Here is a 17,371-nt window from a genome sequence, read left to right as displayed (position 1 = left end):
AATTATTGAACTCAGGTGATTTTGGAGATTTCTGGATTTCCAGTTGGTCTCAGAAATAAGTGAAGTCTTGGGGATTTCTGAGATCGACATTAGCATCAAAGGGATAGTGGTTCAAGAAATCCAGATTTGAATGCCACTTACAGAACTGCTATAGATACACTATCAAGGTCATTCTTTTATTCCTCTTAATGGATATTTGTCATTTTCCTTGCTACTGTCATTGAGATATTGTTCAATATTTAAAATTCTGGGTGTAAGCATCTTTTGATTTTAGGTTTGTAGAAAAAGTCTTGTGCTGGGGATTTAGATCAGTGGTGTAAGTGCCTGCCTTGCGCTTGATCCCCCGTTAAAGTCTTAACAAGTTGCTTTGATCTTTTGGATTTTTTTTTTTTTTTGCAACAGAGTATCACTATGTAGTTCAGGCAGACCTTGAACTCATTACATAGCCTATGTTGGCCTTGACCTCATGGCCATCCTTTTGCCTCAGATTTACCAGTGCTATGATTACAGGTGTGCATCACCATACCCAATCTGTTTTGACATTTTTGGGAAAATGTTGATGTCTGTCTTTTTCTAAGACCCACAGAATGAAAGTCCGTCAAATATAAGTTGAATTTGTATGCCAAACACCTCATGAGTGTTCTATTAAATTAAAAAAAAAAGTATTGTTAATAGAATGAAAGATGGCCATTTATGGATGATTACTCATAATTTCTTAATTTTTTGATCATTAAAACGAGAGAATTTTTTTGTATCTGCTTATTGAATTCCCAATATAATCCCAATAGTGAGTCCTTATAATATTGTAATCCATGTATTATATATTATAATCTAATTATACTGATCCTTTTTCAGTCTACATAATCTCAAAAGTTATATTTGTAATCTCATAGGAACGTTATTGTCAAGTTAATTCCAATCTACCACATGCAGTGCAACACACAGGAAGAGTAAAGACACTAAGAGATATTCAAAATTATGGGCAGTCAAGGAGTCCTAAGTCTGATCTAAGTGAGGATATATGGGCAAGGGTCTCTCCCAGAATTTATTATCTGATGAAGAAGGGTGTGGTTCAAAGACTAGTGACAGGGCAATGGGAATTATGTGAGTAACAAGAGCTGGCTAGCCAGGTAGGGAGAAAAGCATCTGCAATATGCAAGGAAAATGAAATGCTGAAGGACCAGTTTGCATAACTCAATTGGGATAGTCTTTGAATAGTTTTAGGAAGATGTTGCTTCAGTTTTTGAGATGTAAAATTTGTGCCCTGGGGAGTCATATCCTCTTACTTGAGGCTCATATCCAGCTGACATTCCTAGAGCTGAGTAGCTCTGCCATCCCTCTATGTTCAACCATTTAACAGAGAACACAATGGGAGGAAAGAGGAAAATGTCCATTGGCCTTAAAGATTACACATCAGTGCATCGGCTAGCCTTATTTGCATTGCTTATAACCAGTTGATGGGAGAAGGAAATGCCATAACCAGCTCTAGGCATGTCAGTGCATGGAAACAAGACTCAATTTAGTTAATGCTGAAGCAACTGTTTTGCTGAATGCAAAGGGAGAGCCGCTCAAATTGTCTCCTACATCTGCTGAGGTGTGAATTTTAATCTGTTGTTTCTAATATTATTCCATATCTGGTTTTGATGGCCTTCTGGGCTTATGGGATACTTAAATTTTTGTACTATCTTGAAGTTGAATGAGACATATGTTATGGCTTTGATCTATATGTTTCTCAGTGGTCTCATGTATGCAGAGGTAGCGCTTTTGGGAGGTGATAGAATTATGGGGCATTATAGCTGACTTGCTGGTTGGTGGGGTCTGATCAGGTGAGCAAGTTGCTGAAGGCATGACCTGGGAGGGTGTATCTCCCTCTCTAGCTTCTCCCTGTGTTCTGTATTCTGGATGCCCAGCTTTCCTTTACCCAGGCCCTTTTACCATACACTTTCTATGTTTGAGCCTGATGATCATGGACTGAAATTTCTGAAACATAAGCCAAAATAAACCTCTCCTCCTTTAATTTTTTGGCAGCAGATATTGAGTCCCAGCAATAAGGAAAGTAAGAATATGTAAGAGTATTTCTGGGCCTTTTAGGCTGTAACTAAAAGTAAGGCTAGAGAATTTATCAGTGTTCTTTCTGCTGTTACGGAGATTATGAAAATAGATGCTGAGATGGAGGATGGATGAAGTGGAAGTGACTCACAACTGTCCCCAAGAGCCATCTGGACTCACAGCAGGGACCTGCATGAACAACAAATAAGCCCGTGAATTTTGGGGAATATCATTACTATAACTTGTAAACTTATATTGACTGAAAAACAGATTTTCCTCAATCACTTCATCTCTGAATACCTTCACACTCACTCTTCACTGTTAGAGCCCATGCTTATATGTCCTCACTACTCTCTGAGTAATTTGTGAGGCTGAGAAAGTATTTTAGTCATCTCAGTATCCTTAATGCAGTATAGCACAAACCCTGGCCCAGAGTGGGTACAAAGGATATGTAGCCTTCATCTAAGTCATCTGACAGTAGGACTGTGGGGAGGCTGTTGTTCAAAATGAATTTTGCTTGGTCTAGGATCCTACTCTAGATGACATGCTGGTGGAGGTTTCTAATGGGTGGGGCTAAGTACAAGCAACAGTGGCTTTTGAAGACTGCAAAACCATTCTACGCCTATGTGCCACCCCTATTCCTTCTTTCTCCCAACTAGCTGAAAAAAGTGTCTATGTGATGCCCTTAGCCCACTGGAGAAAGCAGCCATAGTCATGACAGAAGTGGAAAATAGAAGTGGGACAGTACATCTGGGACATAAATTTTACCTTCAAACATTCTTGTATATAGAGGGCCTACTCCAACCTCTTCATGGTCCAGAGGAGTTTGTATTTGTAATCTCAGGGAAAAGTTAGTGAGTAAATTTCAATCTACCACTTCCAGTGCAATCCTCAGCAAGAATAAAGAGACCAACACACGTCTGCAGTTGTGAGGAACCAAGAGGATCCTAAATCTTAGAAAAATAGCTAACTGAAACAGAAACCCAGGACCCAGGACCAAACCCTGGTTTTATTAATTTACGAAGAGGGAAGTGGTTTGGGGTTGAGTGACTTTGAGAATGGAAACACGTACATGACTACTGTGCACTGGGCTGAGTAGGGGACATAGTAGCACTTCTGCAATATGAAGAAAGAGGTATGCAGAAAGAATACTGGATTCTGGTATCATATAGTCCTCAAGTTTGGAGGAATCTGCATAACATAGTTTAAGGAAGTATTTTATGTTTTTGGTTGTTTGCCTTAGTTTTGATGTCTGGCTTTCCTGCCCTATGACATCATGTTTTTTTTTTTTTTTTTTTTTTTTTTTTGTTTTTTTTTTTTTTTTTTTTTTTTTTATCAAGCTGATAGCATGGCATCTCTTGACCTAGCTCTCACTTAGTATTAAAGAGCTATAGGTGGGGCATCACTGACCTGTCATATTGCTTCCAAGTCACTGGCATCAGTACCTGGCTAGACCCATTTGCATTGCTTAAATCCATTGAGGGGCTAGAGTATTTTCTTACCCAGCTCTGTAAATGTCAGTACACAGAATTAGGGCAAGGGTTAGCCAAAACGGAGACAAATGGTCTTCTTTCAGCAGGGAGAGATGTTCTGGTACTCATCCACACTTCTCCAACTGTGTTACAAACAGAACTAGTTTAATATACCTATGGGAATGTTGGACTATTGTCCTGAAGGTAGCAGAATTTAGAAGTATAGTGGGAAATCTCAATTTATAATCTCGGAGTTTGAAAGTAAAGTCTTGGACAAGCAAGATCTATCTTGTCGGCCCTATATTTTTGTCAGGACAGAAGCTTCTGGGAGCCTGGGTGAGCAGGTCAATATGAATAAAGAAATCAGCCAAATTCACTATGCACCACAGTGGGGGCTTCAGTGACTAAAGTCAGCCAAAGTTGACACCAAAGACTTTTGTCCTTTTTCCACTTATTCTTGGTACTAGAGACAAAAGGATCTGTGGTTGCAGTTTCCTGTTAGAAATCCAGTTTAGATAATCTAAGAAATAGAATTACAAAGAATTACACAGAAAATGACATACATTCACACTATTTTGTTTTGCCTCTCCTTATCCCAGCAACACCCAGAGCAGCAGCTCTAAAGACAGTTTCTCTAGGAGTGGAGGATGGGTGAGGAACACTGAGAACCTAGGTAACACTGGCTAATCTTTGATATCCATTATTCTTCTCTTATGTTAAATGCAATTAACAGACATCACCAAATATTTGTCAGGACTAAACAGGGCCTTTTTGGTAAGGTCATTTCAATATGATGAGTCACTTTAGGCAAGCCTTAAGTCTCTTCCCACACACCAGCAGATTTTCTAGTATAGGGAAAAGCTAAGTTCCATTTGTTCTAGGTGGAAGCCAACTCTGTAAGCTGCAAAAAAAAAAAAAAAAAAACAAAAACAAAAACAAAAACAAAAACAACAAAAAAAACCCCAAACAAACAAACAAAAAAAAAAACCCTCTTTATTCTAGATATGGCCAACTTGATACACAGATGCTTATTTCTACCACTAATCCCCAGCAAATTCTGAGGAAAGCATATTGAGAAGATGTCATCTAAAACACAATGACCTTGCTCTGATGTAAGGTCCTGCTATAGTTCAAGGCCTTGTGACCTTCCCCTGATTAGCATCATCATCCTAGGACTCTTAAAAATTATACTTTAAACTCACTTATCTTTAGTTGGGGGAAGAAACATTAATTAATGAAAGAAAATTAGAAACTTAGTAGAGAAGCAATCAGGGAATATATGGTGCTTTGTAATAAAATTAAGGGCAGGAAGGAGGTACATATGTTTAGCAGATAACTTCGTAAAGTCATCCTTTATGATAAGAAATATGGATTTATTATGTAGATTATATTGGGACTTGAAATAATTCTTTTGGTGATATGTTTGATTTTAAGGTACCTTAGGAGATAAATGGTCATATCCTAGAGTGTAAGACCTCTATTATTTGTCATCCTGCCTTTAACGCCTTTGGAATGTAGTCAGGAAAGACTCAGACCAGATACTATTCTTGGGCTCTGCAGGAGGTAACTGATATTTGCTCCTGGAATCTGGGTAACCTGGAAATTGATAGGAAGAAGAAAAGTCTGCTGACAGTTGAACCCTGCTGATTTTGGTGGGGAGAGATGGCAGACCCCAGGGAAAAGGGAAAGGATGGTAACAGAGAGGAAGGGGCTAGATGAGGAGAGCCATAACATGGAGAAATGGAAAGGTTAGTGAAGAAAGCTTAATAGCATATTCTCCACAGTGTTGCATGAGAGCTCAGAGCCCTTACTCTAGCCCTGAAGCATAATATCTGACCCTCCCTGCTTTGCAGCTTAAAACAATTATCTGGATTCTTTTAATATGTAAGCACTTTATTGAGTTTAGTGTTTAGTTGCTTTGTAGAAAGGCAAGTGAGGCAGTGCCAGAACAGATCCACTAGTAGATCCCTGAGAGATAGCGTAAAGGTAACATATAGGGGTCTATGTGCATCAGGTAATACTGTAATGAAAGAAACAGCAAAAGCCACTCCATCAATTTTGAAGATGATATAAAGTATATACCTCTGGGAAAGCAGGACCAAAAGCTGTAGGAAGTAAACTAGAATGAAAGATTCCTAAGAGATATGGTCTTTGGCTGGAAGGCAGCGTTCAAATTCTCACGAATGCCCAGGTTAAGTATTGGACTTGCAGCTGCAACAAAAAGGAGCAAGCTCAGGAATGTTTCTTTAAACTTTGTTAAAGTACCAGGTGAAATCAAAGACAGTCCCATTCATAAAGGCATTCCTAGCTACAAATTGTCCCTGGTTATATGTTAAAATTGTTATTTTGATTTACTCTTCCAGAAAGGACATGTAAGGTCACAGAAAGCCTATGGGACACCTAAGAATAGATAAGTAAGCCACAATTGGAGTAAGTTGCCCTGCACAAACAAAATTTTCCACTTGCAAACTGATAAAACACACACACACACGCACACACGTACACATGCATGCACACACACACACACAAATGACACGAACCTGTGCCTAAAGGTGTCTTTTTTACTTTTTATTGAACTCCATAAGTATCTTCATAAGGCTTTGTGTCATTACAACATCTTTTTTTTGTTGTTAAACAGTTTTTAAAACAGACAACTCTTACACTTGTTTAAGAGGGTCAAACAGTCAAACAGTAGAAACAAAGAATAAATTGCCAAATGCAGAGCAGTAGGGGTAATCAAAATCACTGTTGCCCATCTATCAATCCCAGCCCACCCGACCCCAAAGTACTAAAAAATATCACTATCTGGCTTCACATTAGAATTGTCAGAACTCTCTTGTTGGTATCCTTAATAGATATATTAAAGATATAGACATACAGAGAGAAAAAGGAGAGAGAGAAAAAAGTTTTATTTCTGTGTTAGGACTTCCTCATAGTGGGCCCCCATAGAACATACTACCAATTTGAAGAGCGAATCCAGGCCTCAATGAATCAAGGAAAAGGGAGTTCAGGACCATGTAGAAACAGAATTATAAAATTCTTGAGGACAGCATTGCTATGCGGACAAAATATGTTTAGATACTGAGCCCAGGTAATTAATAGATTCCCTGGCTCCCTTTTGGGCTACTGACTACCGGTCTGCTTTTCTACTATGTAGGGGCATTCCAATCAATGGAGAGCTAAATTCTTATTTTCACAAGTTATTGGCATTTCATCAGGTCATTGGGTTATATAAAGGAGAAGGGGGGAGTGATATCCCTGGATCCTGGAGCCCCAGGGGTAAAGATCCCAGGAAGGGGAAGTAGATGAGAAGACCTGGATAAGAGATGCTTTAAGCCCAAGGACTTATTCAAGTGTCCCCTCCTGTGTGCCTCCAAACCTAGGGAAACGAAAAAGCCAAACTGAATGGAATAGTAGAAAGTAGGAAAAAGAATATAATAGAGAGGCCTGCATAGAAACTGTAACACACTCTGTTTGACAGGGAGTACATTTTAGCCTGCATAATTGGGGACAAAGTTCCTTATCCAGGAGGTTTAAGTAGCTAGGTTGAAGTAGCTAGGTTACGTGCTAGACAGTGGTGGGCAGACCTGAGCCTTAGTTCTCTACTCAGATCAGGCTTGTCCTTGCCTTAGCTCTATAATTCTGATTTGTTGTGGTAGAATTGAAACTTCAAAAGCTTGTAATTTGATTCCCACAGGAGAAAGCGTGCCAGGGTAGGGAAGGCTTGGTCTGGGTCAGGAAGCACAAAGCAGTAACCAAACCAGATATGCTGAAGCCTTCATGGGACTATGGTGACTGCTTGGTAAACTGGGGTCCTTTCATGCTGATATCTTCTTCCATAGGATTCAGGACAGAGTCATAATCTTGATTCTTGGCTAGAGTGGCTTTCCATAGCAGGGCCCATCCTCACACTTTTATATCAAATTTCTTGCTATTCAGGGTCTAACCAAACAAAGGGCCATGCAGAGACGATAAACAAGTATTCTTGTACTCATTGGGATCTTGATTCTTTGTGGGAAAAATTAGTGGAAAGCCTGCCCAAAATAATCCTGAGTATAGCATCTCTGCCCCAGATCCTTTGTCTAGAGGAAAATGTGCCCCGGGGCCCAACACTTACTGGCCACAAATGTTTTTGAATAGGTGGATTTTAGAAATAAAGCCATCTTCCAGTGCAAGAGCTGCTTTAACTATGCCAATATCAGCATTTCTCCTGTGGCAGGAGAGCAAGAGAAAGAAGATGACAGAGAAAAAGAAAGGAAGGGTCCAGGGAAGATTGTCCATGCAATCTGCTCACAATAGAGATGATTCACACAATTAGAGTGGTAGAAACTGCAGGTACAGTAACTTAGATCAAGGCTGCCTTTTCCCACACCTATTTTACTGTCACTGTTGGACTTTGTCCAGGTCAATAATTTGAAGGCAGCTGATGATCTTGGTCAGGTGGGTTCTGTTCTGAACCTCTCAATAGACTCCTATCAACGCTGCCTTAAAAGTCTGCAAATGAGGGCAGAGGTGACTAGAACACTGAACTGCTTGCTGTAGGGAGCCCTGCCTTATGTCTGCTTGGTACTTGGGGAAGGGCCAGAGATAAACTTCTTCCATAGAAGTCAGAGTCTCAGCCTCTGCTTCCAATTTAGACCTTCTGATAGGCTAAGGAAGGCAGGCCTAAGAGGAGATTAATAACAAGAAGAGTCTGAAGAGAGTAATTGGCTCAAACTAACACCCAGATGCAAAACTTCAATGACCCAAAAATGCTGCAACATGAGACTCCCAAGTGTTAGAAGAAATACTCCAAATGAAAACAGTTCCTGAACAGAACTCTTTTATCATCATAATACTCTGACACTCCTTTGTTTCTGTTTGGTTTGATATCCTTCCTCAACACCTAAAATACAGGGAAAGCAATAGAAATACTAAGCAGTTATGTCACATGGCATTAAGGAACATGTCCTGACTAGCAGGACTGTAGACAGAGGATGCCACATAAAAGCTGCTTTAGGGAAACTGAAGGGCTACAGGAACATTCACACATGATTGGCTGAAAGAGAGGAGATGAGGATCCTCCCTTTCCTCAGTGAAAAGTAAAACCCCAAACCTATCACATCAAATTAAAATCAAAATCATCTGCATCTCTATTATCATGAAAGAAGAAAACCAATACAAATGCACCTAGATAATAATGAAAAGTTAATGAATCATTCACAGAGGAGCTAAGAGAGTATTTTAACAAGAAAAGAAACAATAGAAATGTCAACTTCTGAAAGAAAAGGGATAGGGAACAGGGCAGGAACTGAAAAGTTTTAAGAAGGGGTCACCTTTGGAAGTCATTGGTACCTTTTTCTACCACTTAAAGATTTCACAACCCAAAAACAACAGAAAACGTTTTTGGTCCTTGTGTGTGTGTGTGTGTGTGTGTGTGTGTGGTATGTGTACCTGTGTACATGCATGCCCACACAAGCGTGTATATGTGTGTATACTCAAAGGTCTGTGTGTATACATATGTCTACATATATCTATATATATATATATGTATATACACACACACATATATATTTTCAACAGTGTTTCTCCGAAAAAATTCCATCTATAAATATAATTTTATTTAGTTTATTTTAAAATTATCTGCCTCCCTGTAGGTATTATTTTTTGAATGGGGTTAACCTGCTGAAGTTTTGCCAGAATGGTGACTGGCTACGCTTGGGTTCAGTGAACTCAAAGACTTGAGACTGAGCGATGCCATCGGGGACCAGGTACTGGCCTTGGTTTAACGGGTCCTGTGGTGGTGGGTAAGAAGGAGGAACTGAGCGAGCAGAGTTGACACCTGTAAAAAGGAGACCAAAGAGAAAGGATATAAGTTAAGTACCAAGAGGGTTTTCAAAACATTTAGTGAACTTCTAGGTAGAAAATTCAAGACAGACTGGTTTAGAGTTTGAGCTGGTGTAGATTGAGCATTTCTCATAGGCATATCGAAAGGCCCTGAAAGAAAAACTTCCTTAGATTAAAAAAGTTTCATATTTCCAAACACTTCATAATTCAGCATTTTGACTTAGGGATGTTCAATCAGGAAAATCTACGCAAATATATCCAAATCTGAGAAACCCCGAAATTTGAAGTTCTAAGCAATTCAGATAAGGGATGTTCAAATCTATATTGCAAACCATTTTTCTCTAACAGATTTTGAAGTGGCATGGCTCTTACTGAAATGTCACACTCTTTTCCACCTAATCAGTATTACTTGGAAATTTAGGATGTTTTTTATCAGCTGTTTCACAGATGAGGATACTGAGACCTAGAGATAAAAGTCATATCTCAGGTTCCATGGTAAGTTAGTGACAAAGCAAGAGCTAGAACCCACATTCAATGACTTTTCAATCAAAGCTCTTTCAAAGAAAGCATAATTCTTTAGGCTGATTTTGGTTCTGCAAATAACTCAACAAGCTCCATTTAATTTCAAAAGTGTTTGGTTTTCTCCCTCTCCCACAACCCTAGAAGTGTCAAGAATCTGGTGAGGTGGTGAAGAACTATTGATTTCAGGGCAAGTCTTTTTTTTTTTTTTTTTGTCTTTTTTGAGACAGGGTCTCGCTAATACAGTTCAGGCTGGCCTTGAGCTCACTTTGTAGCCCAGGCTGGTCTGGGACTCACAGCAATCCTCCCACCTCAGCCTCCTGAGTGCTGGGATTACAGGCAAGAGCCACCATGCCAGGCTGATTTCAGGGCAAGTCTTAAGGTGGAAACCTTTTTTTTTAAGCATATAAGGCACAAGTGATTTAATGTTCTGCATTATATGAAGAGTGATAAATCTATAATTATTAAGGAATTGTCATTGGTAGTTGAAGAAGAAAGCAAATACATCAGCAGAATACATGATTCATGAAATTTGGGACCTTTCAAGGAGAACAGCTCCAATAACATTAAGATTAAAAACTTCTTTGACTTTTTGGCTGGTTTGAAGTCATTAAGAGAGAATTGCAGGAACCAGGATACAGGTGAGGGCTGAGGTCAAAGTTCATTTTTGATCTATATTCAAAGTAGAATAGGATGAGACATACAACATGTGATTCAGATATGAAAAAAGGTCTCTCTGATGCTTCTAAATACTTTTCTCATCTGCCAGCCAATGTCTGAAATTCCAACATTAGAGCTTCTTTGCTTTTCATGGTTTGATCCAATTATGCTGGAGGCAATATTGTATGAAGCCATTATCAGCCATTGGCACCTTAGTGAGAAGGATCTGATTCTTTTTTTTTTTTAATTTTATTTTTATTTTATTTTTTATTTAAAGAAAAGGGAACGAAAAAAATACATGGAGCTAAAAAAAAGGGGTGGAAATAATACAAAATTACAGACAAACAAAAGGTAAGAAATTGCCGGTTGATAAGTTACACATTGTCATCTTCGAAATAGGTGTTCAGGTTATAGAATTAAAGTATTTAGAATGACATTCAAAACGTGACCCTACAAACCATTCTGCTCTATGATCGAACAAAAGCTCAGTAATATGATTATCAGTCCTACACATTTGTTTTACATCTCAAAGAGGGTAAGATTAAACATATCAAAACAGAACAGAACATTAAAAAAAAAAAAAAAACAATTTAAAGAAATACAGATTTCAAAGCAAGTCCACTGGAGATCTTCATTATCTAACTGTCTCTAGCTTCTTACAAATAGTTGTCCCTATCTTCACCCACTTTATATACTTATTGCATATTATAGAACTAATCAAATCATTACAGGATGATGAAGTCTTTTTAGGTCCTCAAGTTCCAAATTAGGGAAGATAATAGCAACTACCATCGCATCTCTTATTCTCTTTGTGATAGCCGTCCCCATCTCTGCATATGCTGAAGTTGAACTGAAGAAACCAGTCTAATGTCATTCTAATCAGCAAACAATAGATTTTCTAAGAGCCAGTTTTGAAAGAGCAAGTATCAGAAAGACGAAAGTATGCCATTTGACAATATGAAGATATAATGGAAGGAGGTCCATGTCATCAATATTTTATTTTGTTCTTTAAGAACACCTCTACCTAACCCTGGATCCTGAGCACATATTCTATAGTTGTACATTCAATACCAAGGTCAATTTTTATTTAGCTTCCATATAGAGTGTGGGTTTAGGTGGAGGATTTTTTTCCTCATGAAAGTCCAATTGCTTCACCATCTCATTTGCTGAAATGGCCTCTTTCTCTACTGAATTGTATTTATGTCTTTGTCAGAAATTAGACGTATTTGTGTAGGACTATTTCTGAGTTCTGTTCCATGATCCAATATGTGGTTCATTCTACCAAAATCACAGTGATTTGGATAGCTACATAATACTGAGATTGCACAAATTGACCCCATTTTCTTTTGCAGAACTATTTCACTAATTATGGGGGATCCATTTAATTTTGAGCTGGCCCTAAAGCTTTTAGAGGTGGAACCTGTGCTCATGGCACTGGGTAGCTCTGTGTTTACAAACTCAATTGGGTTGGTGGACCAGGAATTAGTATCTTAGTTCTAAAATAATTCTTACAGAATTCTTAAAAGTAAGGCAGTGTGAAAGAAAAAGGTAAAGTGAAAAGGCCTTTCATAAAACTACACTGGCTTTTCTCTGCTGTTTTCCCAGCCAGGCATCCTCTCCCCCAGGGTAGCATTCTGAGTTGACTATGTCACATGGTATTTTAGATACGGTTGGAAGGGGACACCAGAGTAACTACCCAACCCACAACATCTGAATTGGAAAAATTTTAACTAAGCCCCTCCCATCATTTCTAGGGGCAGTGGCAGGAATAACTAAACTTCCATGGATGTCTGAAAGAATCTCATCAAGCTCTTTCTATGTAGATGCAATAACAACTGAATTACTGTTTGACAACTACTTCCATGAAATAGGATGTTCTTTAAAATCAGAAACAGAAAAGTGAGTTCTTTATTCCCTACAAGAGTCATTAACAAGACTATGATTTAGAGAGAAGAATGTAGTAGTGAGCCTAGAGTCAAACTGATTTTGATTCACAGTCACTTACCTATGAAGTTTCAGTTTTTTAAGCTTAAAAGTGGGGCTAATATTGCCTATCTTTTTATGATTATCATAAAGATGAAATTAAAGAACATATAAAAGGAGATCAACACTAGATAGACATTGTAGTAAACACAAAGTAACATCTGCTTTTTGTTCAGCTGAGTACTTTAGTTTTGTTCTGGTTCACATAAAAGAGAAAATAATGCTTTATTTTATATTAAATTGACTCACTATGTATTTTACATACTTCAGTTTACGGTTTCAAGAAATATAAAGGCTTTCTAAATCTTCTGTTTTGGTTCAGTTTGAGGCTCTCCGTTCTGATTGGTGTCTTCTGATTTGGCAAGAGGCCTCAAACTAGTGAAACATAGCTGAACATACATATATCTTTATATTTATACTTACTGAATAAATTATACATTTATGGTTTTTTGTCTCTAAATTATTAAAAACATTTCCCTAATTTGAAATAAAGAGAAAAAAATGGTTTTATTTTTTTCTTATACACAATGAGCTATCTTTGGACACAGCTACTCAATACCATTCATTCTTGAGCAGTAAGCCTTTATGACCATTTACTTACTGTTTTCACGAACACCTAGGGAAATGGGAACTATATCCAAGTGAACACTTAGCACAGAAAGGATCCAGGAAGTATAAAAGCACTTATGGCTTCCTAGACTCACATAGAAAGTAAGTGGAGTTGAAGGGATAAAAGCAAGATTTACCTTTTTGTTTTGGAACTTTTCTCACAGTCATTGCAGCCTGCCTCTTCTGGTTTTCAGAAATCTCAAAGCCTAAGAAAAGAAAAATATAGGAATTGGTTAGGATAAACATATACTCGTTCTTAATGTATACATTAGTAGAATTTTTCTGGAAGAAGAACTTCCAGAAAAATAGGAAAAGTTTTGAAATACAAGAAGGTCATTTTTCTTGAACCAATAATCTTTTTCTAGGAATTTCACTAAAGAAATTAATTGGAAACTCAGATAAAATCTTAGCTATATTACCTTTGCATATATTATCACTAGTGGGATTGCTGGACCAGAGGCAGTTTGAATTTCAGTTTTTTGAGGAACTTCCATAACATTTTCCATAAAGGCAATACTGATTTATAATCCTACCAATAGTGTGTAAGAATTCTTTTTCATGTGGATTTTATATACACTGGTGTACTATACTACCATAAAGAAGAATAAGCTTGAGACATTTTAAGGTAAATGGATGTACCTTGAGAATATTAAGTGAAATAAATAAGAAACATGTTTAAATATTGCTTTGTTTCTCTTGTGTGAGAAACTAAAAGGGTAAATAATGACCAAAATGGATGATCAATATTGGCCAGTATGAAAAAAATGTTCACATGGGAAGGGGTACAATGGAAGGAGTAGGGGAAAAAGAGGGGAGGGACTAAAAAACAGAATGGAAGCACAACAATAGAAACAAAGTTTTATGAATGGAAAGAGGAGGAAGAATCGAAGGGAAGAAAACCAAATGAGCGAGAAAAAAAAAAAAAAAACAAGAATTAAGATGCGTCCTGTACAAGATTAATGCCCTATAATGAATGTGATCATTATTTATGTAAAAAGTGTAAAAATAAAATACATTTTAAAAAGAATTCTTTTTCTCTACAATCTTGACAGCATTTATTATTTTTCTTTAGATAACAACCATTCAAATTGGGTTGAGTGATACTTCATTGTCATTCTGATTTACATTTCCCTAATTATTAGTGATGTAAAACATACTTCTATGTTTACAGGTCATTTGAAGGTTTCATTTTGAGAAACATCTGTTTGGATGATTAGTCCATTTTTAATTGGATTTTTAATACATTTGAATAAAACATATATTCTGGATATAAATGCCTTGTCAGATGTAGAGTTGGCAAATATTATCACCCATTTGCCTGGCTCTGTTGATTGTTTCTCTTGAAATGCACATGTTTTGGGTTTATGTCAAAGAGACTCTAGTATTCTGTTTATTGCACCATTATTCACAATAACCAGCATATGGAATCAACCTAAATGTCTACCAATGAATGAATGGATAAACAAAATTTAACCTCTATATAATGGAATCCTACTCAGCTATTTAAGAAAGGATAAAATCTGGTTATTTTTGACAAATGGCTAAACCTGGAAGACCTTATATTAAGTAAAAATAATTCAGGCATGAAAAGACAAATATTGTATGATTTCATTTATATCTAAAAAGTTGACCTCATAGAAGATGAGAGTAGAAAAAAGGTTACTAGACAGTGGGAAGAGTAAAGAGAGAGGATGTGGAGAGCTTGTTCAGTGAGTACAATGTTACAATTAGAAAGAATAAATCTTTGTGTTCTATGCCATAGTATGGTGAATAGTGTTCACAATAATGCAATATGTGTCAACATAGAAGAGAGAATTTTAAAAGTATTCATCATAAATAATAAAGTGATGAATATAATGGTCACAGATAGGTGATCATCACTCAAATAAACATGAATCAAATGTCATATCATGCTTCATAAATATGTACAAATATTATGTCAGTGAAAATAAAACTAAAATCAAAACTTAGCTACTAAGATGCAGATAACAGAATACAGGACAAAAAGGTGATAATATAGGTTAAGAGAGGCTATAAGTTAAATAGAGAATTTTTAAATAAAGTATCATTAGAATTCTCAGATCAAACACTTGAAATAAGTTTCTTTAACAATTCGTGAATCAAGTGGTGAAATAACAAATTATGTAAAAATGAACTTAAAATGAAACCTTATAAGGTACAGTTAAGATTTAGAAATTTGTGCCATGCTCTTGAGTTTGAGCCTTCCTAAAAACTTCCATTTTTGACTGCTGGACTTCAGAACTGACTTAGTATCTGTTATTACATAAGCCAATTTCTTATTTTTTAAGAAAGTCTCTTAGTAAACATTTCCTAGTGGTTATGCTTCTTGAAAGAAGCCTGACTAACGCAAAGAGTTAGAGTTAGAACCTATAATCTTTACCTGGAGACTTCATTTAAAATAAGTTTATTTTTAAAAGTTCCAGACCAGCAACAATTTTATAAATAAATGTGCATATGTGTTTGTATGAATATGGGATAAGTATGGAAAGAGTTACCCCAAACTGTTAGTACTCATTATTTCACAGAGAATTAGGAGTGATAGAGAAGGGGAAAGAATGCTAAATGTTCTTTATATGTTTCTACATGACTCTAAATGGTTATTACAGAGAGCCATTGAAGCTGGAGATTGATCATATGTGCAGGGCTAAAGCAAGGCCAGCCCTGACAACACAGAGAGCACAAAACAAGCCATGTAAACAAGCTGTTCAAGTTCCAAGAAGGCAAAGGGCCCAGGTCAGCTAGTCAAACAAGTTACTAGGCAGAGGGTTGAAATTGACACTGTTCTTCAGGAGTATATGGAGTATATAAATAAATGTGCTACAGTGGTTTAGCATTCCTTCTCTCCCATCAGGAAACTCCAGCTTTTGTCTTTTCTTTATTTTCTTATCCTCTCATAGTCCTTCACCCCGAGAACCTCAAGAGCCATCATGGCAAGTTTATGATGGCTGTGTACTAATTTTATAATTAAAAAGTAAAAATTAAACAATAAAATTATAGTAAATCAATAACAGTCATAAAATGATTAAACACTAAATTGATGAAGATGCTACTGATATAATATGTAGTAAAAATGAGACTACAGAATTGTATTATGGACCACAGAGTAACAAATAGGTTGAGAAACAATAAGATCTACTTTTTTAAAAAAAAATTAAACATAGAAAACAAAGATTAGAAAGAAATATATCAAAATGTTTAGAAAAGTTTACTATGTTGTTTTATCTTTACTTTTTTCTTGTGTTTTTCTGTTTTTCATTCTCCCAAAAATCCTACAATGAAATTGACTTACTATCATATAATTGGATTGAAAATCCCCCCACAAAACTCTCATTTTTAAAAAAGACATGCACAGGCCAATCAGGAGGTAATTTCTGGAAGTTTTTATATTAGAAACAGATTTTTTTGTTCACATTTTATTAGGGCAACAGGTTGGGAAACATAGTGTTGGACCCAGAGAAAATGGCAGGAGACTTCTAATTGAGTTAATGTCTGTACCCAAAGATCATTCCTTTGATATAATATCGAAAACTGGGTTGATTCCTGCTGATATCTATCATGGGAAGTAATAGCTAGCAACATTTCTATACCATTCCACACCATGTCTAAATGTAGTGCCCATATGCTAAAAGCAATTTGACTATAATGCGACTCAAATGGAATTTTCAGTGTGTACTCTGGAAGAGAAGACTAGGATCAAAGTGTCTTTCTGCAGTTTTTTTCTGGACTATTTAAATCCCCAACATGGATATACAGAAGAATACTTCTGCACAGGGAATCAGTGGGTATTTTTGTAGAGGCATCAAAACAACTTGTAACAACTTGTACATATTAGCATCTTAAGATAAAATTTCATTCTTGTCAGGATAAAGCAAACACAGAAACTGCATATCCTCTCAGAGAATCACAAAGGTTTAATTGATATTTTTTATGAAAAAAAACAGGACCATGAACAAGAGACATGAAAGCACTTTATAAACAACAAAGCTCAGCTAATGGCAATCTAAATCTCACAGTTTAGAAACAAGATGAAAAATACTTCCACTAACTATGTCATCCAGTGAAAGATAAATATTCTGTTTCCAGCCAATATGTATGTTTTATTGTGAATGTAAATCACACACATGGCCATGGTATTATGTATTGCTATGTTTCTGTAGTTTACATTAAAATAGTTTCCACACAATATATGCATATCATTTTAATCTAGTCTAGAGACATTAAGATAATATCTA

General features: G+C 36.6%; 1 protein-coding gene across 8 annotated transcripts in view; it reads right to left on the bottom strand.

Moving 5' to 3' along the window:
- Positions 1-6,074: 6,074 nt before the first annotated feature.
- Arhgef9 (Cdc42 guanine nucleotide exchange factor 9) overlaps positions 6,075-17,371 on the bottom strand; it is a 193,396-nt gene continuing 182,099 nt past the window's right edge. For all 8 annotated transcript variants that reach the window (XM_063246016.1, XM_003462749.5, XM_063246022.1 and 5 more), the window contains 2 exons: positions 13,256-13,324; positions 6,075-9,342 (listed from right to left, as the gene is read on the bottom strand). In XM_063246016.1, the coding sequence (XP_063102086.1) occupies positions 9,161-9,342; positions 13,256-13,324 (251 nt within the window). In that variant the 3' untranslated portion in view covers positions 6,075-9,160. The remainder of the gene's footprint in view (positions 9,343-13,255; positions 13,325-17,371) is intronic.

The sequence above is a fragment of the Cavia porcellus genome, unplaced genomic scaffold, assembly GCF_034190915.1.
Source record: "Cavia porcellus strain 051 isolate PalLab524CR breed Dunkin Hartley unplaced genomic scaffold, mCavPor4.1 scaffold_3, whole genome shotgun sequence".
Classification (NCBI taxonomy): domain Eukaryota; kingdom Metazoa; phylum Chordata; class Mammalia; order Rodentia; family Caviidae; genus Cavia; species Cavia porcellus.
The sequence above is the reverse complement of the archived record's forward strand: the minus strand, read 5'-3'. Positions and strand labels throughout refer to the sequence as shown.